General features: G+C 37.9%; 1 protein-coding gene across 1 annotated transcript in view; it reads right to left on the bottom strand.

Moving 5' to 3' along the window:
- Window positions 1-26675, bottom strand: part of galntl6 (polypeptide N-acetylgalactosaminyltransferase like 6) — a 205027-nt gene that overhangs the window by 14883 nt on the left and 163469 nt on the right. The window contains exons 7-8 of the mRNA XM_051905066.1: window positions 20567-20750; window positions 902-1019 (exon numbers count right to left, since the gene is read on the bottom strand). Coding sequence (XP_051761026.1) covers window positions 902-1019; window positions 20567-20750 — 302 coding nt within the window. The remainder of the gene's footprint in view (window positions 1-901; window positions 1020-20566; window positions 20751-26675) is intronic.

Here is a 26675-nt window from a genome sequence, read left to right as displayed (position 1 = left end):
CCAGCTATCTTAAAGTTTTCAAATGGAGAGTTGTTTGGTATGTTACTACCATATTTCAAGGTCAACCAGACAACTTTATTACAAATAGCAGCAATAGACAAATACGATGCATAAAAAGGAAATGATAATAAAAAAATCTGTCAAATAGGCGGTTTAGCCTCTAAACTATTTTTGCGGTTGCCATAGTTACTAGAGAGGCGCAGAGGATGGTGTTCCAATAACAAAGTTCAGTGCCAGCACAAGTGAGAGTCTAATGAAAAAGAGTGGGGTGGCAGGTATGTCAGAACTGATAAATAGAACACTTCCTCACATCCATCGGTGCCAGTTTTGGCCCCGCTAATCAAAACCGAATCACTTCAGAGCCACAGCCAATCACTGGATCACACAATCTAATTAGTTTCAGCAGTCTAGCCAGTCTAAACACATACACACAAACGCGCACAGACTCACAGCTCCGCTATCTTCACTGCCTTATTTTGGCCGACTTGTGTGCGTTTGGCTCTGAGGCTCCGCTTAGTAACACAGTGAAGAAAATAACCTCTGCCGTCCAATCTCATTCGGACTTTATTGTTGAAAAGAATGAGAAAAGACTGTCTAGACAGACAGACAGAGCACTTCACATTAAGTGGGAGAAAAAGGAATTTGGTATAGCTATAGTTAGAGGTTCGCAATGGATCAGGAGCGATGAGCTATTGGATGTGGTTTTGGAGTGTGTGTCTTGGAATCCATTTTAAGATCTGGATTGCACAAAGCATTGGAGTGAGACACTGCCTTATTGTGTTCTATTTGATTATTGTGGTCTGAAAGGCCAACAACAAGAAGCAGCCTTGGAAAAGTCCGTGAAAATCAATGTATTATTAGCGAATTGCATACAGGAATCAACACAGATGCTTTAACTCACCTTGAAGGATATTTCAAACTGCTCGCCTCCCCAGATCTCAAGGCCTGTGTCGTATCCTCCCAGCTCCCAGAACCACTGTCGGTTTACAGCAAACAAGCCTCCGGCCATCACAGGAGACCTGCGGGAAGCGGAAAGACCAACATGCTCAGCCATGTCTTAAGACTTCATACTGCATTTTTTGGATAAAGTTTTAATGGAACCTGAAGGATAGTGTGCAGGAAGAACCACAAATTAAGGTCAAATAACCCCTGGAGAAACTCTGTGAGCATCAGGAAGGAAAAGTCAGTTAATATAAAATCAGTGCATTCAGTAAAATTCTTATGATGAATCACTTGTGTTACATTATTTCTCATTTGCAAGTTTTGGGTTCAATTGAATAAATCAATGCAAATGTAAGGGGAAAAAATCTATATTGATGAGTAGGTGGATATACTTGGACTTGCATCACTACTTACTTTTATTAGTGAACTGGCCATACAGCAAAGCAGTCGACTAGTCAGCGGGTCAGTGTTTACCATATGTACATGACTCACAATAAGCTGCACAGCTTCCAACGCAAATCTAACACTTCACTGATAAAGAGTTCATAAGTGGAGTGCCAGATTCATGCTGCTCGCATTGTCACGAATAGTCCAAAAACAGTCCACATATTCAAATTTTTTTTTTAGAACAGTACAAAAGATTTTAGGCTTTTTTGTGAATACTTTAACCATTTTTAATGTCAGCAAGCACTTATTTGTGTGGATACAAATGCTCTGGGTTCATTTTTTGTTCATTTAGCTAATTCCGAATATCTTTGTCCATTATAGGTTAATATAGAAAACAAATGATGCACGGCTATGCTGAGGTGAAGTTTGAGAACAGCAGGGCTGAGTGACATTCAGAAATGAGAGTGCCTTTTTGCATTTTTTGAATTTGAATTGAGGTAGAGAACAGGATGCAGAATTGTAATTTGAATTTGAATGTAAAGGAGTAGAATTAAAATAAATAGAAATCCAAAGCAATCCTTTTAACTATTGCTTTCTGTTTTAATTTATCAAAGCCTATCGAATGTTGTTAGAAAGTTTTGAAGAAAAGGTTTAAAAATCCTTTAAGTTTGAAGGTTTATTTGCCTTACAGAGAACGATAGATAAATAGATAGATAGATAGATAGATAGATAGATAGATAGATAGATAGATAGATAGATAAGAGGATTTTAATATTTTTGTAGAAACTGTGACTATGATAATAACAGGATATGTTTCTTGAGCATCAAATCTGTGAGAAGAATAAGTGATTCCATCACAGGAATAAATTATGGTTTTCCGACCGTAAACCTGTATTAATGATACAATATGTCAATAGTCAAACGGTTTGTGTGTATTGTGACAGGGTCCAATGGGCATCCCTGCTGCACATCACACTGTTCAAAAGCAGAGAATTTAACACATGGAATTATCATAGCATGAATTAATAAGCTCATTTTACTTTCATGCATCTCCTCAGGCTGCCGTGTTTTGAAAAGTGAATCATAATCTACATCTGCAAACAGTCCCTGATGGTAGAATCAGACATAGTTGAATTCTGTTCACTGACACGATCAGGCTCATAGTCCAGTCAAGATCACTTATGCAAAAAATTTTGAAATTTATTGGCCAATTCAAGGCAGATCAAAGTGAGAGAGGATTGCTGTTAAGCAGATGTCAAGCAAACATGTAGATGAGCTGCTGTTATATTCATTGTGCTTTTTTCATTAACGCTTATTGTGCTTCCAAAACTTGTATTCAGTGGTTATATCACATGTACTTATGGGCTTAAACCTGCCAATGGGGTTTGAGAGGGGATACTGATGGATTTAATGGATCTCTCCAGTTGTTCAGTGGCGTTTGAATCCAGAGACTTGGCTAAAGCAGACATGAAGCGGTACAAAGTGTCTGTTAGTAAGTAGTGCAATCTTTTAATAGAGCATGTGGGATGAAATATGGTAATGCAAGGGCTGGAATGACAGCATGTTTTGGGATTATGGTTATGCATATACTGCACTTGCACATTGCACAGACGACAGAGAGCCCTGGGTTGAGAGAGGATTTGGGTGGATTTATTTATTCCGTATTCTGAGTATTTTGGGGGTAAAGCTGAGATGATCTATGGGCGGACACTTCACTTTTTGTTGGTGGTAGTGGTGCGGGTGGCAGACTTCATTTATTCATCATGGGTGGCATTCACACAGTCAGTGAAATTGACAACTGTATTTATTAACAGATGTGCCTCTCGAATTGTCCTCTTTAAATTGTTTGTATGAAGAAAAAATCCTGATATTGGTGATGTAGGAATAATGGGTATCATTGTCTCAATATGCCCAGAGAAATTACCAAAAATAGACCAACATAGTGTATAAACTTCAAAAGTTTGTCATTTAAAGGATTAGTTTACTTTCAAATGAAACTACCCCAAGCTTTATGCCGTGGTCACACTCGACTTTGAACGTGCGAAATTTCATCGGATGCTGCAACGTCGATATTAACATGGTCTACAGCGTCTTTTTTTATTAACATGAATTCAACATATAACATATAGTAATACATTCAAAATGTAAAAATATACAACCTACTCGAAAAATATAACAAATATAACAGTCTTTTAATTCAGCCAAGAGGTCATGCCGATCTTCTACCGGTCGCACGTCTTCACGTGATGCGAATTCGCAGGTCAGAGTTCACCAAACTTGAACTTTGGAACGCAGCGAAATGCGAAACTTTTCACATGAGCATGCGTTTCCGGTCTGATGAACACAATCCGAGATATATTAATAAATATCCTGATGCATCCAAGCTTTATAATGGCAGTGAACGATACCAACAAGTATCAAAAAACATCAAAAAAGTGATAATTTTTGAAAATTTTACTGAAGATTTTACAAATTTTGTAAGAGGAGTTTAAAAAATGTTACAATTCCAAATGGTGGAAAATTTAGTCAGGCAGGAACTGAAACTGTGGCATAGAATGAATTCAATATCACCTCACATCAATGATAGAACAATAATAAAAAAAACAAACAATAGACAGATAGACCCACAAACATGCATACTGATATATCAGTCTCAATTATTTCCTATTAAAAATAAATAAATAATGATGTAAACACCAAGTGGATGCCTGGTGAAAGCCTCCTCTGGGAACTGGACTTAAGCTAAGCGGGGCCAAAATATTATGAATGGATGAAAGTGAGAGAAAGGAGAGGAGAATGAACAAGAATGAGCAAGAGAGCAAAGACAAAGAGGCAAGCCATAAACAATAATTGGAGGAATGGGTTTGTGTAAAGACGGCCAAAGTAGATGAGTAGCAAGGCGCCAAAATCAATTTACTCTCACGTAATACTCTCTGGCCTGCTTCCTTCCAATTTAATAAGGTGCTGAAATATAACAGTCTACTCAATTAAGGCAGTTAATGGAGGAACAAGCACCCCACTGGAGAAATGACCATGTTGCTTTTTTCCCCTCCACCGCCAATAACAGCAGCTCCAGCAGATATTGTGGACGGTGGAACATGCCGTCCTGGAATGGACATTTGTGTCTTGGCTGTTGCAAATGATGGACTGTGAGGGTGCTTAGCCAGCTCATTGGCTGTTGGGTTTGCCGATGGTTTATTTGATCAGCTGGGCACCCAGCTAGGAGTCTCAGGCAGAAAGAAATAGAATCACTTAGACATCCAGAGAGGCAGGAATCAGTGATGGGGATGATTGGAGCGACCGATCAACAGGCTCCGGGGAGCTTTGACGACTTGACAAATTTCTTTGACGACTTTAGCCACAGCTAAGGCTCTTGATTGTATTTGCACGCTCTCGTCTCCCAGTGCATTCATGCATGCACAATGACACGGTCCATTTAGGATGTGTCTGTTTTTCAACATTCGGTCTCTTATTCAGACGCAGCGGAGGGAGCTGATTACTTCAGGGGGGCGCTCGCGTGGTGAGGTTGCCGTGTGAGGTAAATATAAGGATGTAGGAACAGCTGGCAGTGGCCGTATTGATTGGCTATTTAGGCACTGATCTGAGAGGAGAGTGTGGGTCGATGTGGTGTAGTGTCAGTGTGTGTGACGGAAAGGCAGGTGAATGGAGCAGAGAAACCTCTCAACAGGAGTGTTCTGCACCACTGAAGCATACCACCAGGTCAAATACCTTACTACAGAGGAAGAGAGAGATAAGGAGAGAAAGATAAAGAGAGAGAGAAAGACATAGGGGGGCCCTCCTGGATGTAGACCCCCTAGCGAAGTATAAATCTAACAAGATGAGCCCTTCCTGTGAGGCAGTGCGGAGTGAAAGCGGAGCACAGAGCGGAGCTGTGTGATTTTGCCCGGAGCGAGGAGGGATTTTATTAGTAAAAGTCAATGTCGTGTGTTCTCTCACTCTAAGATCGCTCCGATGCATGGCAGCACATGTTAACAGACCATAATGCAATGGCACGTCTGAAAGAAGCCACCATGTTTAAAAAAGGTTAAGACTATTAGTCTAAAAGACAGATGGAAATTATTAGTTCAATCAGAAAAATAAAAATCAAACTTTACTAAATCAAAAATGACAAGTATAATCAGAAAGACAAAAATGTACTCATTATGACTCATTATTTTTGGTGAAAATTAATGACTGGGAGTGAATGTGATAATTTATTGTGGAATTTAAAAAGAAGTGTTGAGAAAATAAATTATGAAGTGCTTCTTTATATAATTCACCCCCAAATTATAGTGCCCTTTATGCTATTTTAAAGGTTCCTAACTTTGTTTTGGAGGTCTCCTACAATTGGTTTACATGCATCCAAGGTCAAAAACCACTTTAATTTTCTCATAATATACATTGAACATCACCTCATTTCTCAGAGTCTGAAAGCGGTTTGTTTGAAGATTCAGTCCCTCTAAAACCCCCTTTCCGAGAGCCTACTCTGCTCTGATAGGTCAGACGGACCAGTCTGTTGTGATTGGTCTACCGCTAACAGCGTGTGTCGGAAATAAAAAAGCCCTTTACCATATCTGAATTTCAGCTCCGGAGGTTTCCTCAGTGTTTGATATACAGTGATACGAACAAATGGCACCGGTTTCTCCGTATCAGTTCCAGCGTTCAGCTACAACTACAGTGTTTGAAGATGGGTCAAAGTAAACATTGTTCGTGAGTTGCCAATGAAGAACATAGGCTGGCATTATGCATTTTGGGATTATGTATCTTGTTACATTGTTGCGAAGGTTTGTAACAGGAAGTTACAAGTTGTTGACAACTCATTTCAGCAGTTCGAACTGGTTCATTCTTTTAGGAGACAATAACTTTATTTGTCGTGCACTTTTGATCTTTAAAATTTTTTAGACCTTTAACATTCAAAAACAGCTATATTAGACACTGCATGAAAGGTAATATTTGAAAAAGCATAATAGGGGCACTTTAATTATAAATGTCATTTTTTACTCACTCTCATGTCGTTCCAAATCTGTATGACTTATTTTCTTCTGCAGAACACAAAAGAATATATTTTGGAAAAAACAAACAAAAAAAACATACAAAATTATCTCAAAATATCTTCTTTTATATTTCACGTATAGAAGGAAATCATACAGGATTGGAACTACACGAGGGATGTTCATTTTTGGATGAACTATCCCTTTAACAAATGTGAAAAGTTTCCAATGACAAACAATTTGTCTGCTCACATTGAAAGCAAAGAGATGGTGTGATGAAAAACAATCAATCACAAAACACAGCCAATCAGAACAGTTCTCTCTTTTTGTGCACTCAGTGCAAAAGTAAGAACACATACCTTGTACTTTAAAGACTTCTGTGATGCTTCATCAGATAGGATGCTTTTTATGATTTTTCTTGTGAAACTTGAGGGATTTGTCATAAATAAATTTGACATGGTGTAAAGGTAAGTATGAATCACTCTCTTCTCTCAGATGTGAAGCCAATTCAAATATTCTATTCAAAAATAGTAATAAAATCATATATCTAGTAATCAAAAATTTTCAACTAATACATCTTGTACCCAGATATGACATTAAAAACAGCGAGCGAGAAATGGAAAACCCAGAGTGGAGTTGGAGCGGAGTGAGTGATTACAGAATGCTTTGAGCAAGGACTGGAAATTGCTGTCACTCCACATTTCTCAAAACAGTAGGTGTTAAACAAGCACACACACACACACACACACACACACACACACACACACACACACACACACACACACACACACACACACACTTCTTTCTGTCTGTATGTAGGACACTCTCTGTGGCAGCTTTCTCTCTGGGTCTTGAGGGACTCAGTGGGATCTCGACCTCTCAGCCCTGTTTCACACTCATTAGCATTCATCACCTTCTCACGCACAGCACACTGGTCACTCCAATACTGCTCTCATTTCTATTACCATTCAGCATACCAACCTAAATTCACAAGCACATGCACACACGCACAGACACATACACACACACACACACACATAGAACGGCTCCCTGAGGACATGCATGCCCTGTGTTGACAAGCCCTCCTGGTGGTCTGCTGATTCCACTGAGGCTAATAAAAAGCAACACTAAGGGGTAATTGGTGCAGGTGATTCTGTAAACTCTGCCACAAATGCCATTTTTAGAGAATGTGTCTTGTGACTAGGCTCGTTTTAGACTCCTAATTTGCGTTATTCCTCAATTAAATACTGTAATCTCTGGAAACAGACCTCAGGAGAGAGGGAGAGGTATTTACATATAGAGTTACAATGACGTTTGCTTCCTTGACTTAATTATTCTGAGAGAGAGGAAGAGACAAAGGAGTATGTGCATTGTATTCTAGCCAAATGTGCTGTCAGTCAGTGTGGCTCCATGTGTCTGTCCTCCGCGGATGGGCTCTAAGTTAAAGGATCTCTTTGCTTTGTGCTCATCCTAATACAAATAATCATTTGTTCAGGCTGGTTGGAGACAGCCCTTCAGAGCAGGCCCCCAAGAGCAGCCGGCATCGATCCTCGTCTCTCATGAAATAGATTCAAAGTAAGGACGTGCAAAAAAAAACACAATTTTGGAAACACTTTACAATAAGCTTCAATTTGTTAACATAGAGGATTCAGTCTCATAGACTAACAATGAACAACAATGTTTACAGCATTTAATAATCTAGGTTAATCAATCAATTATATTAGTTTATTCTAAATATACTATTGTTCCTTGTTAATTCATGTTAATTAAATATACAGTACAATAATTAGTGTTCATTTACACAACCTTAACCCTTTAAGACCTGAAGGCTTTTTTAGAGTTTTTTTTTTTCTTTTTCTGAGCGACATACACAAAAGTTAAGACCCCAAAACTGAAAGGAGAGTCAAAAGGTAGGTATCATTTGATAGAACACTTTTTAAATTTGTAGAAAATATAAATGACATTACATTTGGACATTTTCATGCTGAGAAACCACTGATAAAAGACAAAAAAATATCTATAATTTTTTAAAATAATTTTTCATTTTTTTTACTTGACATGAATAACTCAGGAAGGCAATAAGATCGGGGAAAAATTCGGTAACACTTTAGTATAGGGAACATGCATTCACTATTAACTATGACTTTTCCCTCAATAAACTCCTAATTTACTGCTTATTAATAGTTAGTAAGTTAGTTGTTAAGTTTAGGTATTGGGTAGGATTAAGAATGTAGAATATGGTCATGCAGAATAAGGCATTAATATGTGCTTATTAATTACTAATAAGCAGCTAATATTCTAGTAATATGCATGCTAATAAGCAACTAGTTAAAATACCCTAAAATAAAGTGTTACCAAAAATTCTTTTTGGTGATGCTCTCCTATATATGAGCTGCATGTGGTTCAAATTTTGTGGTGATAGCATAAAGTATAGTTGAATAAAGTGTTATTCATTTTTTTCGCATCCAGATGGCGCCCACGGGCGGTAAACTCAGGTTTAGAGGCACTTCTCAGCACTCGTTAGGAGTTTTTCAAAATGATTAGATGCATTAAAAAGCTGAGTTTCTAAGCTTTAAAATGATATCTATGTTGTGTTATTCCACGTTGGAAAACGAACATGGATGGATCAGGGAAAACACTGGATACACACTGCATACCGGAAAGATGAGAGACATGTTTTTAGCCAAGTATGTTACATCATTCTGTGAGTAATATCTTGTGATCAACGCAATATCCACCTTATTTCTATGCCCCATGACGCTTTGCGCGAATTATGGGTGTAACTTCCGTTAGCTGTAAACAGTCAGTGAAAGGCTCGTTCTATGAACGCAATAATACGTTTTTGTTTTTTTTTTGTTTAAAAAAAAAAAAAAAAAAAAAACTGGGTACAATGAGATGACATTATTCTACTCACCCCTCAACCAATGAACATTAAAAGGACATTTAAAAGTGTAAAACCATCAACAAGGTACTTTCAACAGGCCATGAAAAAGCGCGATTCTTTACACAGCAATAACGGACGGGTTAAATATAACTATAGTGATATATATCTGTATTATGTAATATACGTTGCCTTAATAAAAAATGTCCATGAACTTCAGCATTGCGTGATACTATTTCAAAGTGATTTCCATCATTTTTACAGATAATAAATTGTATTTACCTGTGAAAACAAACCTGGAAAAAGACGTGAGGCTTTGAGGAGAAAAACGAGAGATTCATTCCAGTTAACTCATTCCAGTTAATTATTAATGGGATATATCGTAAATTATTTCGGGAGAACAGACCACAGATGTGCAGTATATGTTGTCCTTTTTCATACTATTACAGCGGTACGCAAAGGGACAAAAGAAAATAATCACGAGGATAGAAAGCAGCGACTGAAAAGAGCTCTTGCCATAGATATTCTTGTTATAACATGTTATGTTAAAATACCAAGCGTTATGTTATTCTCATGATGTCTGAAAATAAAACATGGAAGAAGAATTGACAGCTCATTCAGTCAAACTGACGGATAAGCTTTATTTGTAGGGCAACCTTATGATTTGAAAGGATTCGCTTCAGTCTTTTTAAATGGAAGTTCCCCAAACCGGAAGTGGAACCCATAATTCGAAACACAGTAGGCTAGTCAGGAATAAGGTGGATATTATGTTGATTTTGGGTTCATTTTAATCGTGAGAATCTGCTTTAAATAATGATGTGCCATTTTCTATGATCTGTGCATTTTTCATGAAGTTATGAGCATGTGAAATCTACATATTTGTATTCAGTTAGCGGCTGTGCTGTTTTTGTTGTAAACGCATATTACTCAGACTCATTAGAGGGTGAAAGCAATGCGACAGGAGCATGTGGGAGGCTTCATCTGAACAAGTAAAGCGGGCGCTCCATCCGGTCTTAAAGGGTTAAATGTTAAAATGTATTAGTATATGTAGAAATTAACCAATATTAATAAATGCTTTAAATGTATTGTTCATTGTTAGTTCATGACACCTAATGATGTATTGCTCATAATTTAGGTGACTAATTTATTGTCACCAAAATGATAAGCTGGTGGGTTGACTGAATGACTAGTCGACTAATTGTTCCCAAAGAATCCATGTGCAATTAATAAATTACATTTTAAAATACATTAATTAAAAACACCTATTTAAAATTGTACTAATACTTCTCAGTATTACATTTTACTGTATTTTGATCAAATAAATGCAGCCTTGGTGAGCATATGCAAATTCTTTGAAAAACATATCTCCAAACTGTTGACAGGAAGCATGGCTGTACTTACCATTGGGCTTGACTGGGCTTCAGCCTATAGGCCCCACCCAGCCCAACCTTTACCCATTTATGTTTGTTTGATTTGTTCAGTTATGCAAGTCAGAAATTATTTGTCGCATTTTCACTGTTGGGCCAGTGCGAGCGAAGGCTATAAATGGGGCAGCCGGGGCTAATAGCCTCCGACTGTGAGCTTTGAGGCCATAATCAAATGCTGTAAACTGGTATTTATCATTATTTCACACAGAAGCAAAACACATGCATTGAATCAGGTCTGCCTTGATTTATTTGTGATCACATGGCTACTTTAAACAGCTCCATTAAGGCTTTTAGCCCAAAACAGCACACATTTAGAAAGATATTGATAAATTTGCATGTTCATGCCTCACTTCTTCTTAATTTTGCACAAAATGAGTTTTGAGTGCTGTCCTGTCTCACTGCTATCACACTATAGTGGGCAAAAATGTCATCAAAATTATATATATATATATATATATATATATATATATATATATATATATATATATATACCCATTTAATGAGTTCCTGTGTTTTATATTTATAACATTAGCCTATGATATAGGAGTTATAGCTCAAGTAAGAGTGCTGTGAGTGCAAATGTGACATTGATTTTATACAACAGTTCAATAAACAACAAGTTACTGAGTTACTTATACATATTCTATTTTTCCTCACATTCTGTTTTTGCTTTGCAAAGAAAATAGAACAAACAGCAGAACTGCTGCATCTCGGAGCAACACAGCATTTTGTTCATCAAAGAATCAACGTATTTGAACGAGTACATGATTCAATTAGGCTACCCATTCATAAAAACAGTCAGTTGCTAAGTTAAATGTATTCGCATTTTGAACAAATTTGTTGAATGAAGGATTTAACTTACTCATTAAGACTGTGACTTGCTGCCAACTACTGGCAAATCCAATTCCACGGGTGTAAATCCAGGTTTTGTTTATATTGATTTGATTTGATTTGATCGATGATAGCCAATAACAGTGTCTTTTTGTTCTGATTGAATTTATTGATTAAATTTAAGAATCTGACACAAGAGAACACGGATATGACAATAAATTTAAAAATAATGTTCATCACTGCTTTTTTGCTCAGTGTTATTTCAGGGTTTTGATCTTCTCTCAACTGAGAGCAAATTCTATCAAAGCATTTTTTTTTTTTTTTTTTAATTTTCAAAGCATATTTAAATTTTTTGTGTATTTTGTGCTACTCCATGATGATGTTCTAGTTGAGGTCATTTGTAGCATAGGTAGGGCCCAAACGTAAACTCAAGCCCAGGGGCCCCTAAGTCCTGCTCTGACTAGAAGTGTAATAAATACATTACATACACACACATACATATATATATATATATATATATATATAAATTAGTGTAATTTATTATGCTTTCAATATATATTTTTAATATTTTGGCTATTTTTAACTTTCTCATAAAAAAAATAAAAAAAAACCTTTAGATGTGATGCAATGTCCTAAAACATCCATTTGAATGCGTATGGCTGTTGCACTATAGTGATATAAAGGGGGTTCTCAAGCTGTCAGCACACTATAACAAAACTGCTGAAAATATCTAATGCTAAAAACACACACAAAAGATGTTTAAGAAAACATCTAGTCAACCTTCATGACCCATTCCTAATTCAAAGCATTTCTGACAGAAAAAGAAGAAAGCAGGACATTTTTGCATCGCCTTCATTCTGGACACCCCTTCTCTAGGCCCCCCTTTCCCTCTCAATCATGGAAAAAAATGCCAGCCTCGCAGATGCCAATCACAATTTGCATTCAAGGCCTGAGCAACATAAATCCAATTAAGTTCTCCCCAAATACAACATTTATGAAGCTTAAATGTCTTTGTGGAGCAAGGAGGACACAGGCTGAGGAGCTCATCAGTTTTTCCTTTCTCTCTCTCTCTCTCTCTCTCTCTCTCTCTCTCTCTCTCTCTCTCCTCCATCATCCCTTCTGTCCCTGTGATTTCCATAAATATAAATCCACTATTTACTCCCTTCCCTGGCAAATTCAGCAGGAAGATTTCTATTCTCAGTAGAAAAGACCTCCATTTGGAAATGTCCAATTTTGCTTGAATGGTGGGTGGGAGCGAAGCGAGTTCGGGCATAATCATCGCTTTCTGAATCCTATTGTGCGGCTGCGTATTAAATGGTTAAAGACTCACGAAACTGTGGGGGACTTAGAAGAGATTTGTAGTGGGAAATGATTTTCAATGTACTTCCTTGAAGTCAAGGTCACAGTATGCATAAAGCGAAAGAGACACAGAAAGAGACAGTGACGGTAAGGCGGAGAAAGAATCGAGTCCATTGTCATCTATCATACTTCCCAGGAATTCCATTATACCTGGAGAGAAAACTTCGTACATTTGCACATTTTTGTGAGTTCAAGGTGTTGTACACGCCAAGCAAGGGCATATGTGTGAAAGACTGTGAATCACTATTAAACCATATGTGCACCATGAATCCATTATTCATTTCCTCCTCAGAGAAAGGCAGAAGATATGGGACAATGTGACCCCATTATAGAAAGCCATCTCTAATGAATAAAGGGCCAATAAAGGTCTGTAATATATGGAAATAGGATTGTGCTGTTATCCTTGCCTGCCATTGACCATGACCAGTCTGAGATTCTTCTCATCCTAGCCAGAAGGGGGCGATGTGTGGACAAGGATTAAACTTCAGCTGGGAGTTCCCTGTAGGTCGAGATAGATTCACAGGCTGGGGTTATAATGTAATTTAACCTAGCAGCTAACGCATATCGCAAGGTAGCAAGGTGAATCATTCGCCACGTTTCCATTAATGCCAATGCGTTGGGTTTCCTACTCTTTCTTCTTCTCTCAATCAATCAGAAAGAAGTCGGGGAAGAAAGCTCTGATTCCTCAGTGGATCAGTCATTGCACAAATGAGCTGTGATCCAGATAGAAGGGCTGCTTTCATCTTGTAACAGGCGGTAAGATCTATATTAAGGCTTCTTAGCTGCGTACGCTTCACACATGCGAATGCGTCAGGCTAGGTTGCTCACCCAGCAGTCGAGGCAAGAGGTAATAAAGTATTAAAATAAAAGGAAGGGGGATTTCGAAAGCCAGAAGGATTCCGTGGTCGAGGGCGGCTTGCAGGAGAGGCTCATTACGTACCCGTCACGTCGCAAAGTTTTCCGCATCTCTCTTTCAGCACCGACGTCTCACAGAGAGCAATACGCGTGCCTGGAGACTGAACGGATGAATTTTGTCTTCCCCTCCTATGTTTCTTTTTCACCCTCATAAAAATGCCTCAGCTTTCTCCTTCAGAAGTAAACTTAGCAAATTGGCGGAGGAGACGTCACCCCTCTGGCAACACGGCTCTGACGGAGGAGTCTTAGCCCACGCGAGAGGCTTGAGCGTGCGAGGAGAGAGACGTCAGCTTAACTTTGGCTTGTTAACTGCTTTAGGCAGATGTTATGTACTGTAGGGGGACTTTTCACAAAGAATTGAAGAAGATGATAAACAGCATACGGGGGACTTAGGACGGCCTGGTTACACCAGACAGAGTTAAACAGGACTGTTTGTGACAGTATACATGTCGAATGGAAGGCAACAAATCTCTGTTGTGGTTTGCAATACGTATCAAAAAGGCCTGGGTCTGCAGAATGGATCGACTTTTAAAAAGCTGTTTGGAATTTGGTGTCACATTGATGAGTAATGTTTCTCATGAGCAAACATTTCTGCTGCCCTTCCTGTGAGAGAGACAAAGAGAGTAAGTATGGGAGAGCAAAGATATGCACAGATAATAAATATGTGAGACGGTGAAAGTTGTATTTTATTGGTAGCGTAGTGTGAAATAAAAACACTGGAAGTAAAGGCTTTTCTCACTCAAAACGGAACTCCAATATCACACGAAGAGAACTTAGGCTTCGCTTCCTGCTGTCCGACTATCCCTCTTAATTCCCCTCAGAGACTGGCATGTAATGAGAAATGTCTCCTAGTACTCAGACTGTATTATGTAAGATATGAAGAATATTACTTTCTGTATTGATTGTGTGTATTCATTTCCCCAGCTTTGATTTTTCATAAGCATTTTTGTCAAATGACAAATCACTAAATGAATAAAACTTCAGTCGCTAGAGAAACCAAATCCCTGGTTCATACGCTCAGATTTGTTTTGTTTATTACTTTTACTTCAGATCAAACAAATAAAACCCCTTGAATAATGTTCAAAGTGTACATGGATATTGATTAAAATCATTTTCTGTATCCTAAATCAGTTTGCAAGTGTTGTTTTAGAATGGTCAAATTTAGGATTTTCAATTAAATATACATTTTATTTATTTTACACAGTTTTATATAAAATATACAAGTATATATAAAATTATTAAATAACCTTTTTATATCTATTCCACTCTGCCAGGCTGTCAACCTTACTGCCTACTTCTGTCTGGAGTCTATTAATAATTTTACATTAATTCAAATTTATTTTATATTAATTTATATTTATAATTCAGGGGTGTAATAAGTGTGTGAAATAATAATATTTAATAATAATGGTAATATTTTTAAATAATATTTTGGTGAGAATGTTCACCTAGTAATCACAACTGCTTTAATGTAGCCATATTTGTGCATTTGTTTGTTTGATCTTGGTCATCATAGCCATAAAAATATGAATGTATTAATATATTAAAGGGGTGGTTGATTATGATTTCACTTTTAACTTTAGTGTGTAATGTTGCTGTTTGAGCATAAACAACATCTGCAAAGTTACGATGCTCAAAGTTCAATGCAAAGGGAGATATTTTCTTTTAAAGAATTTGCAACAAGGGACTACAATGAGCTTCCTCCCAGGTTAGTGACATCACTAACCCTAAAATTTACATAAACCCTGCCCCCGAGAACATGCAACAAAGGGGGTGAGGCCATGTTGGGCTGCTTTAGAGAAGTGGAAGAGTTGTTGTAGAAGATTGTTGTTGCCATGCCATCATTTTATGCCGGTCTGCTTCACAAACGAGGGTCAATTCAATGCTGGATTTGCACAAAAGATTAACATGACGGCACATGCTAGTCGATGAGTTGAATCAACTCCACAGCAACTACATAAATGTATCCACTAATCGTTCAGAAATGTCCAGTTGCATTCTAAAAGTTGTATCTACTTCCTGAGTCTCTCCATCAGTGTCCGACTCCGGTTTGAACAACGTAAGGCTGAACACCGTTACTGACAATCCTCATTTTGGCTGCATGAGATTCTCCAGCTTTGTTGTTGTTGAGCAACCAAAGCGCGAGCTGTTAAAGCTCTGCCCTCTTCTGGAAAGCAGGCCGGGAGCAACAGCTCATTTGCATTTAAAGGGACACACACAAAAACGGCGTGTTTTTTGCTCACACCCAAATAGGGGCAAATTTGACAAGCTATAATAAATGATCTGTGGGGTATTTTGAGCTGAAACTTCACAGACACATTCTGGGGACACCAGAGACTTTTATTACATCTTGTGAAAAGGGGCATTATTGGTCCCCTTTAATATATGGCCAAAATGTAAAGGAGTGGTCAAACTTCAACATTAAAGATGTGAAAGTTAAAATGAAAGATTCCAGTAAAGCGATTAGGAGAGAGAGAGGAAAAAAGTCTTATTTATCAGACACAAAATATATTTTCGATAACTTTGCAATTCAAAACAGTACTTTGCTTAAAAAAAAAAAAAAAAAAGAATTCTGACAGAAATAGAAAGATTTCTGTCTGCCTCTTCTAGGCACGCGTTGGTCGCATGTAATGCTGACAGCCTGGCTGAGTGGAATAGATATAAAGTGGTGTGTTTGATCCCTGACAGGTGGGTTTGGGTTGAGCCAATGACTGCAGAAAATATGAAATGCCCTCAGGGCTTGGAGGAGGAGTAGGATGCTGGATGAACTACAGTGGGCCGCACTGGCCACAGCAAATAGAAGAACCAGCAACCCGAGAGGAAGGAGAGGTCTGGAGTCCACAGAAAGTCACAGAGGTCTGTGGATAAAGCCTTGCAGCATCCCACTAATGTTAACATTCTAATCCACATGTGTGCAGCAGCAGTCATGAAAGGCTGGTTGTAAGACTATGTAAGTGTGTGTCTTTGTGTTGGTGTACATAAGTGAGTGAGTGAGTCTTCACTCAGACCTCTGCAGAGGAGACGCAGTGCGCCTGCACATATAAACACAAACACACACTCTGCCACACTCAGGAAAGCTGATTTTCTCAAGAACTCATATCCACCCAAAAATTAATCCACAGCTTAATGCCTGGTATGGCTAGTCTGGGGCGCAACGTGCTGTGATGTGATAGGGGACCAAAAGAAACACACACACACACACACACACACACACACACACACACACACACACACACACGCGCACGCACGCACACACATGCACACACACACAAAATAATAAAATAAAATAAAATAAATGTTATTAATTCTTGTGATCTTGTGATTTTTTTTTCTTTCTGGCAATTAATCGCTTAACATTTTTAAATAAAGAGATCAAAATAGCATGTGTGTCAGGATTATGTTTAGTTTTATTGTCTTCTGTTTAATTTTTCAACCTTGCCTCATGGAAAGACGTACCTGTGGAAACGTTTTCGTGTAGCAAAAATATGTACCAATACGTACATATCACTGCAGTTTCGATGTGAAAGGAACACTAGAGGCAGTAAAACAGCAAGCGCCTTTAATCGTTTTCATACACAGTTACGATTACAGGGTCAGATTATGGATTAATAAAGACTTGTTTTTATGTCTCCTTGCACAGTCATGTTATGACTTCAAAACAGTTTTTACCAAAGTGCACGATTTGTAAACGAATATATTTTGGACTTTGCATCGGTTAACCAGCTCCATATGTTTTGCTTTTCTGACATAACAAGCTTGCTCGGTAGCTCAGCTGATACGGAGTTGTACTTAGGACGATGAAGCCTTGGGTACAAATCCGGGGAAAAACGAGTCATGGTAAAAGAGCTCAAAGATGAGAGATCAAAACAAGCTAAAATGGCACGATTACATATGCTTTTTATGTCACATTTTCTTTTGTTAACACTATCGGGTAGGTTTAGGTGTAGTGTTGGTCGTACGTTATTTTAAAAAATAATGGAGCATTACACTTTTAGCTCCACTCACCGGACAAAATTTCAAATCAGAACTGTGGTGATTCGTATAAAAACCAACGTCAAAAAAACGTACAATATTCATGTTTATCTGTTCCGGCAAAAAAATTGAACATGCTTTTAGCGCCACTCAGTGGACATTTCACATTGAAACTGCAGTGATATGTACGTATTGGTACGTATTTTTGCGACTCGCGAATACGTTCCCACAGGTACGTTTTCTAATGAGACCAGGCACTAATTTTCAGTCATGGTTTTCTTTGCGTCTGTTTTGCCTGTGTTCTAGTTAATGATTAGTTTACCTTCCTCAATTTCATATGTTGCCTTCAGTTTCCTGTGTTCCTATCACTCATCAGTTGTCATAGTTACAGATTGTGTCACACACCTGGTTCATGTTAAGTTGCTTGTTATCTCTTGTATTTAAGCCCTCAGTTGTTTCATTTCCTAGTCCGGTGTTGTCTTACCATAGGCCTATGTGTGTAAGCTGTTGTGTTGCTGCCAGGAGGTACACTTTTTTGTATAGATGGAGAAATGAAGCCTCTTAAAGCTTTTCTCTTATTGTTTCAGGAAAAAAATTCAAAGCATCAGGAGTGTTGAAAACAGTGCCATTTTGTGGCAGGTCAAATTTATAGCAGCCATAAACCAGAGTGTGCAGCTCCATTGTTTTATTCCAATAATAACCAACTGCAGAAATGGAAAGCATCACAGCAGTCTGAGGAAAACAGCGCCAGGCCAGTAGTCTCACACCGGTGTTGGGGTGGAGCTTATAGCATCATTAAGGGTAGGCTTAGTGGTCGGGTGTGTTTCGCATTCATTAAGGTTGAGCTTATAGTTATAGTGAAGAGTAGGATTAGTGGTTGGGGTGGGTTACGCAATCGTCAGCACCACCCTAACTTCAGGTCTGACACTGTTATCCTCAGACTGCTGTGACGTGTGGTTCTGGTTCTGCAGTTAGATATATCTCTTTTATCCATTAAGCACAAATAAAATGACACTAAATGTGTTCAGTTTTCTGATATTATAATACACATATTGGAGTGTTGCAATAAATTCAATGTAGTAGTAATAATAATAATAATAATAATAATAATAGTAATACAAACAGAGTTGTTTGAGTCAAGTAAATGGTGCTCTAATTATTTTGTTTTTTATACTGTTTATAAGGCAGAATATATGATAATGCACGTCATTATGCAACAGGAAGCTCTTGCTGGTAATAATGCTGTAAATGTTGTTCAGTTTCTTGCATAGACCGATCACTTTACTTCTTTAGACCTCAGTGTATCGTCAGGAGCCACGGGTATTAATTTTTTGTCTGCATGTTTTTTTTTTTTTTTGTTTGTTTTTTTTTGAATCTCAATGTGACAGCACCCATTTACTTCTGTTATATGAATCACTGAGGACCAAGGCTTAAGCTAAAATAAATCTTCTCTACTGTTCTACTGAAGAAAAAAGTCACCTACATCTTGGATGGCCTGAGGCTGAGTAAATTAACAGGAAATTTCCATTTTTGGGTGAGCTATCCCTTTAAAGTGATGTTTCTTCACCTCCTTCATCTTCCTCCGTAACTCTACAATGTGTGAGTCAATTTATGTGGATAACAAATATTTGAACACATTTGCATACATGTAAAGACTTCAGACAAAGGTCGATTTCTTTCTCCACTAGCACTTAAAATAACAGCTCTCTTACCCATTGCATCAAATGTCTTACACGAGACCAATATCAAACTAAACATGGTAATAAAATAACCGATTAAATATTTCTCAAATGGTGTCAATTTACCTTAAATTGTTTCAGTTTGAAAGGAAGCTACTTGCTGTGTGTTTGTCACCCACAGAGATACCCACTGTTTTTAATTTGAGAGAATTATCACAATAATTATCATTAATGATAATGCTAAATGATATCAAGTATAATAAGAGTTAAAAGGAACACATTTCTGCTAAAGTATAGAGGACTTGAGCCCTACTGACTGTAAGGGTACATCAGACAATTTTTTTGGAAAAGCTGCTCTACTGCCTGTGAAGCTGAAGGTTAGAGAGCAGAACTAATACTAAACTCTGAATCATGGATTGACGTGAGCTGTGGTGGAAAAGCTGGTAAAAAAAAAAAAAATGTGCACACCACACAATGAAATGCAATGGCAGCGTATGGAAATGAAAGACATTGGATTAAGGTTCCTGGCAATCAATTGAGGGTGTCATAAGTGCAGGTCACTGGTCATAGTGACATTTCACGTATCCTCTATTCACGTGCAACAATACAGGTTTAATGAGGTCAATCACAATGTCTCGGTGCAGAAGATATAAATGAGATTTTGAAACAGTCTGGCAGATCAAAAGCTAAAGCAAATTGGAGAGGAATGAAGCATATAAAAAAGTCTAAAAACAATTGCAGAAATGTCATGGAACACAAAGTAAATGGAAATTCAAAGTGCAGCACATATGTTCCTTGATTCTCCAATGCTTTTTTTGGGGAAAAAAATTAATAAAAAATAGACAAAGAGTGAAAATTCTTATATATATGTTTCAAGATTGACCCGATTAACAGCTGCTGAAAATTAGGCATTCCCATTCTAAGAATAAATTATATTTTAAGATATATTAGTAAAAAAACAATAATAATTATTCACAATATTACAGTTTTTACTGTGTTTTTGATCAAATACATGCAGCCTTGCTAAGCATAAGACTTTTTTCCAAAAAAATAAAAATAAAAAAATATTACGACCCCAAACTTTTGAACGGTAGTGTATATATACACACTGTATATATTGCTGTGACATAAATTAGGCATGTGGCCACTGGCATGTAATGCTTTAAGACTGACTTTACTCACTGATATGGGTCACTGGGGTCTGGTCCTTGTAGCTCAGGTGGGATGGGAATACGTTTGTAGTACATCTCCCAGTCAAAGGCTCCCCTCATGGCGTCACCCGCCTGTGCCTCGTACCCAAAGTGGTTATGGTCGATTACGTCTATCATGGGACACACAATGGTTTTGGGGTTCTGGGCGATCTGGTCTGGAGGCAGAAGGCAAGGAGAGAAAAGAAAAGGAAAGGAAAGTTAGGCAAAGCGAGAAATCTATAATTTCTGTCTCTTCGCCACACTCTGTGGAAAAGAGGAGGGAAGAAAAGAAAGGGGAGGCAGCACGTCTCAGGAGTCTCCCTCCTCTCCTGGATCACTTGCTCTCCTTCGCTCTGCTTGGCTGAGTGTGGCGACCCTGTGAAATTTAAAGCCGCCACAGCAGCCCGCCGATTAGAAACAATTACAGCGCTTCAAAGTAGGTTTGCTCCATGGAGGGCCAGGCAGAAAGGACCCTCGGCCCTTAACTCTATCTCTGTCAGTCAGCAGCCACTAAGCCGTCCCAGATCTGTCACCCACACTCTCCCTCAACACCACTGCACTACTGGACCATGGAAATCACAAGGAGAAAGCAAAAGAGAGAAAACAGACCTGGAACATGGGCTTAAACACAAAACACACACACACATTAAACAAATACATCATGAAGATTAAACTTAAGAGCACAGTCTGTCTGGAACTGAGGCTGCAGTGACTATTGCAAGACTCATCACTGTAATAATACTCACAGTGATAATTCCTTATATTTATGGGTGTTTCTTCAACTACTTTTATATTAGAAAATAAAGTCTTTTTTTATTAGTCTTATTTTATGCACTTTGAAGATGCTTTTATCTAAAGCAACTTAGAGTAGGTAGTCAACTAGAATAATACTTTCACCGTCGCCGCTCCCAGCAAATTGGGGACGTGTATTTGCTGCCTTTTATTGCTAAGTGGCGCTATAATCACAGACTTTTAAAAAACTAGAAAGTAAATGTGTCAGTTCATTCTCTCAAGTATTAATCTGCTGCGGGTCCTTGAGAGCTGTGGTAGCAGATGAATTCAGTTGAAACATTGTAGTTAAACAAATTCATAATCACAGTGCTGAAATTACAGTACAAATGTAGAACTGAAAATAAATGTAGGCATTTATTATTTGCATCGGATTTAGGCAAAGTAGGCTAAATGTTAACACTAAGAGCTCAGTTTTTTTTTTTTTTATGTAGCTAGGCCTATAATTAGAAATGCATGTCAATAGGTTGTCTCTTTGTTTTCTTTTAATTTGTAGTAGATTCACTAACTGAAACATTAACACTGAAATAAATGAAACTAAATTATCGTAAAAGACATCAGGACTTGCTAACCTTAGTCAGCAGCATTTGTGTTTTTGCTTCTTTATGATATTAAGAATGAAATACAGTAGGTTGTTATGATCAGCATCATTTTCTTTAATTAATAATGAAAATATTTCAATATAAAAATATAAAACATGTCAGTATAAAAATGCTACATGAATTAGGCTTTGCACAGAGTGGTAGTAATATTGCATTAAAAGTAGATTTTTCAGTTCATTTATTCTCTAAAAATCGCAACTGTGACTTGAATTTTAAGAAATAAATACTTTTATTTATAAAGGATGCATTAAATTGATCAAAATTGACAGTAAAAAACAATGTTACAAAAGATTTCTGCTTCTATTTATATGCAGTTCTTTTGAACTTTTTATTTTACTTTTTATTCATCATTGAATTCTGAAACAAAAATGATCACAGTTTCTGTGATAAAAAAAAAAAAAAAAAAAAAAGGCAACACAACATTGATAATATTTGAGCATCAAAACAACATATTAGAATGATTTCTGAAGAATCATGTGACAGTGAAGACTGGAGTAGTGATGCTGAAAATTCACAGGAACAGGAACAAATTACATTTAACAATATATTAAAATAGAAAACAGTTATTTTAAGTTGCAATAATATACCACTCTTTTCTTGGTGAGCATAAGAGATTTCTTTCAAAAACATTATCTTACTGACCCCAAATTTTCAAATGGTAGTGAATATGAATCACTGGATTTTTCCTGAAAGTAATAAAAATAATATTATTAAGGTTATTACCGGTTCCGGTTCTGACGTCACAAGCCAAAATCTCCAGTTTCACTGTCTACACAACAACACTGCAACTGGAGTTTCTAAAAATCTTCACCCTGGCAGGAGTTTTCGAAAAAGTCTGGTTTCAGTGACCAGATATTGTGTTTGTGTGTGGATGAACGGCCAAACTGCATTAAAAAAGCTGCGGTTTTGACAATACCCGTGTTCATGTGGACAGGGCCACTGTCTGGGAGACACAAGTCTGGGAGAAGGGTAAATACAAAATCAATATATAAAAGACATTTGAAAAGTAGTAAAAATAATGTTGAAGGTATTGTAAAATGTTTCCAAGACCCATTTAATGTGATCTTCATATAGTACAAATTTAAAAAGCCATAAAAATCCACCTGAAGTTGAAGAAACACCATTATAGCAGCTTTCTGAATACTGCTGCTCAGCCTCCACAAGCATCCAGCATCCATCCATATGATGTGACAGCAGCCATACTCTGCCAAAACACTGTCTCCTCTCCACTGATAACTGGTGTGTGGTCAGAGTAATTTAGCAAGTTCTCAAGAGGTCATACTAGCCAGGCTGAACTATGCTTAATATAAGTATAAGTGGATAACCAATAAAGAGCTGCAGGGTTACAATCTGTTGGCTTTCTCCTTCAGCAGACATTTTTCTGTACTTGTTCTATTGTTGCATAGTGAATACAAGCTATTTTGGTCGTATACTAGTAGCTTAACCACAAATTACAATAATGCATATGTATTGCAGCTCAATCCTACAAATAGCTGTTTTGGTTACATGAAGAATTTACTGTCGGCTTTGTGTCATTAGTTAGGCTAGAGGACGTCTTCTGTCAAGAGCTGTTGGCTTTGCATTTGTTTGCGTGTGTGTGTGTCAGTTCAAGAACAGGCTTTCCTAAAAAGCTAGCGCACAAACAACCACCTGCATTTTCCTGCCAAAACTCACATATCACGCCTTTGTTTTCTCTCTGGCAGAGTATCCACTTTCCTACCGTAAGAACCGTTCTGCTGTAGCGCTTACTGTGGCAGAATCCTTTATTTGATTCTTTATCCTGTTTCAGATGTATCTAAGTAGTCTAAATCTGAAAACCACGGACCCCATCTGATGTCCCAGTTGAGGAAGACAAGTGAAGAAGAATTTAGAAGAAGACTAAGCAGAGAATTTTGCATTACATTAGACTGAAGAGCAGCAAATCAGACAGACCATAGTATACATTGTAACAACATTTTAGCACAGTTATAAAAACAACTTGATGAGAAATGACAAAAGAGACAAAGATAACAGAAGGACGCAATATTGACAAACAAAGGAACATATAATGAAATTTCAGTTGTTGTGGAGATGCTGGAAGGGGCCTCCAATTTCCAGTTTTTCTTTAGAAGACTTAAGGCCTATTCAGACTGCACGAGTTTTCTCTGCGGATGTCATGTAAATTTGTGTTTATCAGACATACTTTGTGATTTTAAGCCAATATGAATTGCACATGTCTGTGTTTTTTCACACAACCTTAAAAGTCTAAAAACATTAAAAATGACAAAGCAAATTACTGTTGTTCAGTGGTATTTTGAGAAAATTTAATTCTGTCCAGATAGGAATGACTGTGATCACTCATTTTCACATTAGCACTCCTCTTCATTTATTTTGACCTTCGTTCAATACTGCAACTAAAGCTAAATTTCACATTGCGCTGTCTGGTGTACCTTCATTACAGATTTCTGCCAACTTTCTAGGTAACAGTTGGTGACAAGTGCTGTTGGCATGTCATCTGACATAAAAAGATAATTAAATTAATAATGAGCACTTGTCACATTTGTTCTGTTTTTTGTTTTGCTTGAATTGGACTTGAGTTGGCTGCATCCAAAATCACATACTTCCCTATAAAAACAGTACGTGACAAAAGCAGTATGTCCAAATTCACAGTGCTCAAGGAGTAAGCAAAAAATACCCGGATGACCTACTACTTCCGGGCGAGATTGTGTGCATACGGAAATGTGCATATGATGGACACTTTACTATCCCATGAGGCCACAGGAGAGGATTTGTGAATGGCAAGGAAGCGACGTAACCAACGCTGATAGGTCACATGATAATAAAAGCATGGCGCATGTAGTACGTCTGGATTACATTCTGTAGTGATTTTTACTTTCGCCCATCCAAGGATGCGAAGTAAAATAGGGATTGGTACTCACGTCACCACTGACGTTGTAATTTTTGGATCACACGTCTCTTAAGGTGTGGTTATGAGTACATCAGATGACCACTTCCCCCCTTTTCCTAGTTCAGGGCACCATTCAAGGTCTTTACCTTGGCAGTATGAGAACACTCCCAACAGGGGCTTTCATTCATTTGGAGTTAATGTAAAGCGGTCAGCTGATTTATCTGAAAGATTGGTGAGATTGCTAACTTGTAGAGCCTTTTCTGTATTATCAGCACAAGGAAGACACAAGTGTAATAAAATAAATTTTATTAACAAAAGATAAACAAGAATAACTAACACAACTACTAAATGAATGCCATGAATGATAAAGGAATAAAGTGCATAAGATACATAGAATACAAGTGATTAAGTTGGGTGTGGCTATGGAAGAGTTACGTTATCTTATGGAAAGATAAACTGTTTCTCTGAAAAATAATAAGGTGGAGAACCTTATTATGCACTAAACAAATAAACGAAAGATTATTTGTTATTAACTAACATCAGCTATATTACATCTAATGGGAATTAGGAAATTATATACTGATAATATACAACAATGCCAAGGTCTCTGGAAAGAGGTTTGGTTAAGTGATATTTACGTTCCACATGGTTGAGTCCGATGACGGTGACGTCTTCCACTGGTTGTGCTGGGTGACAATGCAGTGAGGAGAGGAGTCAGAATCTGTTTCAACAGTCTTGAACACGAAGCTCTGCGGGATGCTGATCTCCGGAAGCACCAAAGGGTCCTAAAATCTGGAACACGCAGATGAGGCCCTGGTGTAGGTGCAGAAGGTCCTTAACAATCTGGAACACGCAGACGAAGGTACCTTGGAGTGAAGGTTTGCTCTCCTGAGCTTAACCTTGTTGCAGATGTCGTTACTGTCTCGCTGGACGGAAACTCTGAACGTAGTGTTTGTTAATGTCTCTTTCCTCACAGGCTGGAGGCTCAGAACGTGGTCGTCTCTGTTGCTGCCTCGCCAGCTGTAGACTCAGATCATGGGATCTGTTGTTGTCTCTCTGGACGAACCAGAGGCTCAGAACGAGAATGTATCTGTCAATGCCTATCCCCGTGCAGGACAGACTCAGAACGGTGTATCTGTTAATGTCTCACTCCTTACAGAGTTGAGACCCAGAACGGTATATCTGTTATGTCTTTCCCCTTTGAAGGGCAGACTCAGAACAGTGTATCTGTTGAAAGGGTACCTTTATCCCTTTCCGATGAGGAGGAGATTGCAGTTTGGCGCTTCTCCATTCGAGCGCTGTGATTGGCTGCTGGCATCAGAGGGGACACACATAGTGTGGCCCACCCTTCTTTCCCCTGTGGAACTCATTTGCATAAAGCACAAAGTTGGAAGTCTTTACAGTGTCTTTAAAGTTTACCAATGCATTTCTCACTTTCCAAACCACCACCAGAATACCTTTGGCAATATTCTAAACAAATAGAGACTAAACATGATGGAAGAAGATTGAACCGTCATGCTTTCATTCAATTGTACATTAACAGCTGAATCTGTGTCAGATGTTGCACTACAAATAGCTGTCACTGAGAATACTTATTCCTGTGAATAAGTATGAAATGGATGTGTAGTTTGCATCAGTTCTAAGGTTTTCAAACATAGTTTTGAATGGCTTTGGATGGATCTTTGTGATCTCTCTTTGCTTCACCCATTGCTGCTGAGGTCCCAAGGAATTTTTATGGCAGTCTCTGGCCAACCTTAGGAAGTAGTCTCTAGATGGGTGAAGGGCAGAAACTGCATGTGGACCAATGAGAAGTCCTGTCCTTC

Source organism: Ctenopharyngodon idella, chromosome 1 (assembly GCF_019924925.1).
Source record: "Ctenopharyngodon idella isolate HZGC_01 chromosome 1, HZGC01, whole genome shotgun sequence".
NCBI classification, from domain to species: domain Eukaryota; kingdom Metazoa; phylum Chordata; class Actinopteri; order Cypriniformes; family Xenocyprididae; genus Ctenopharyngodon; species Ctenopharyngodon idella.
This window is presented reverse-complemented; position numbering and strand designations above follow the sequence as displayed.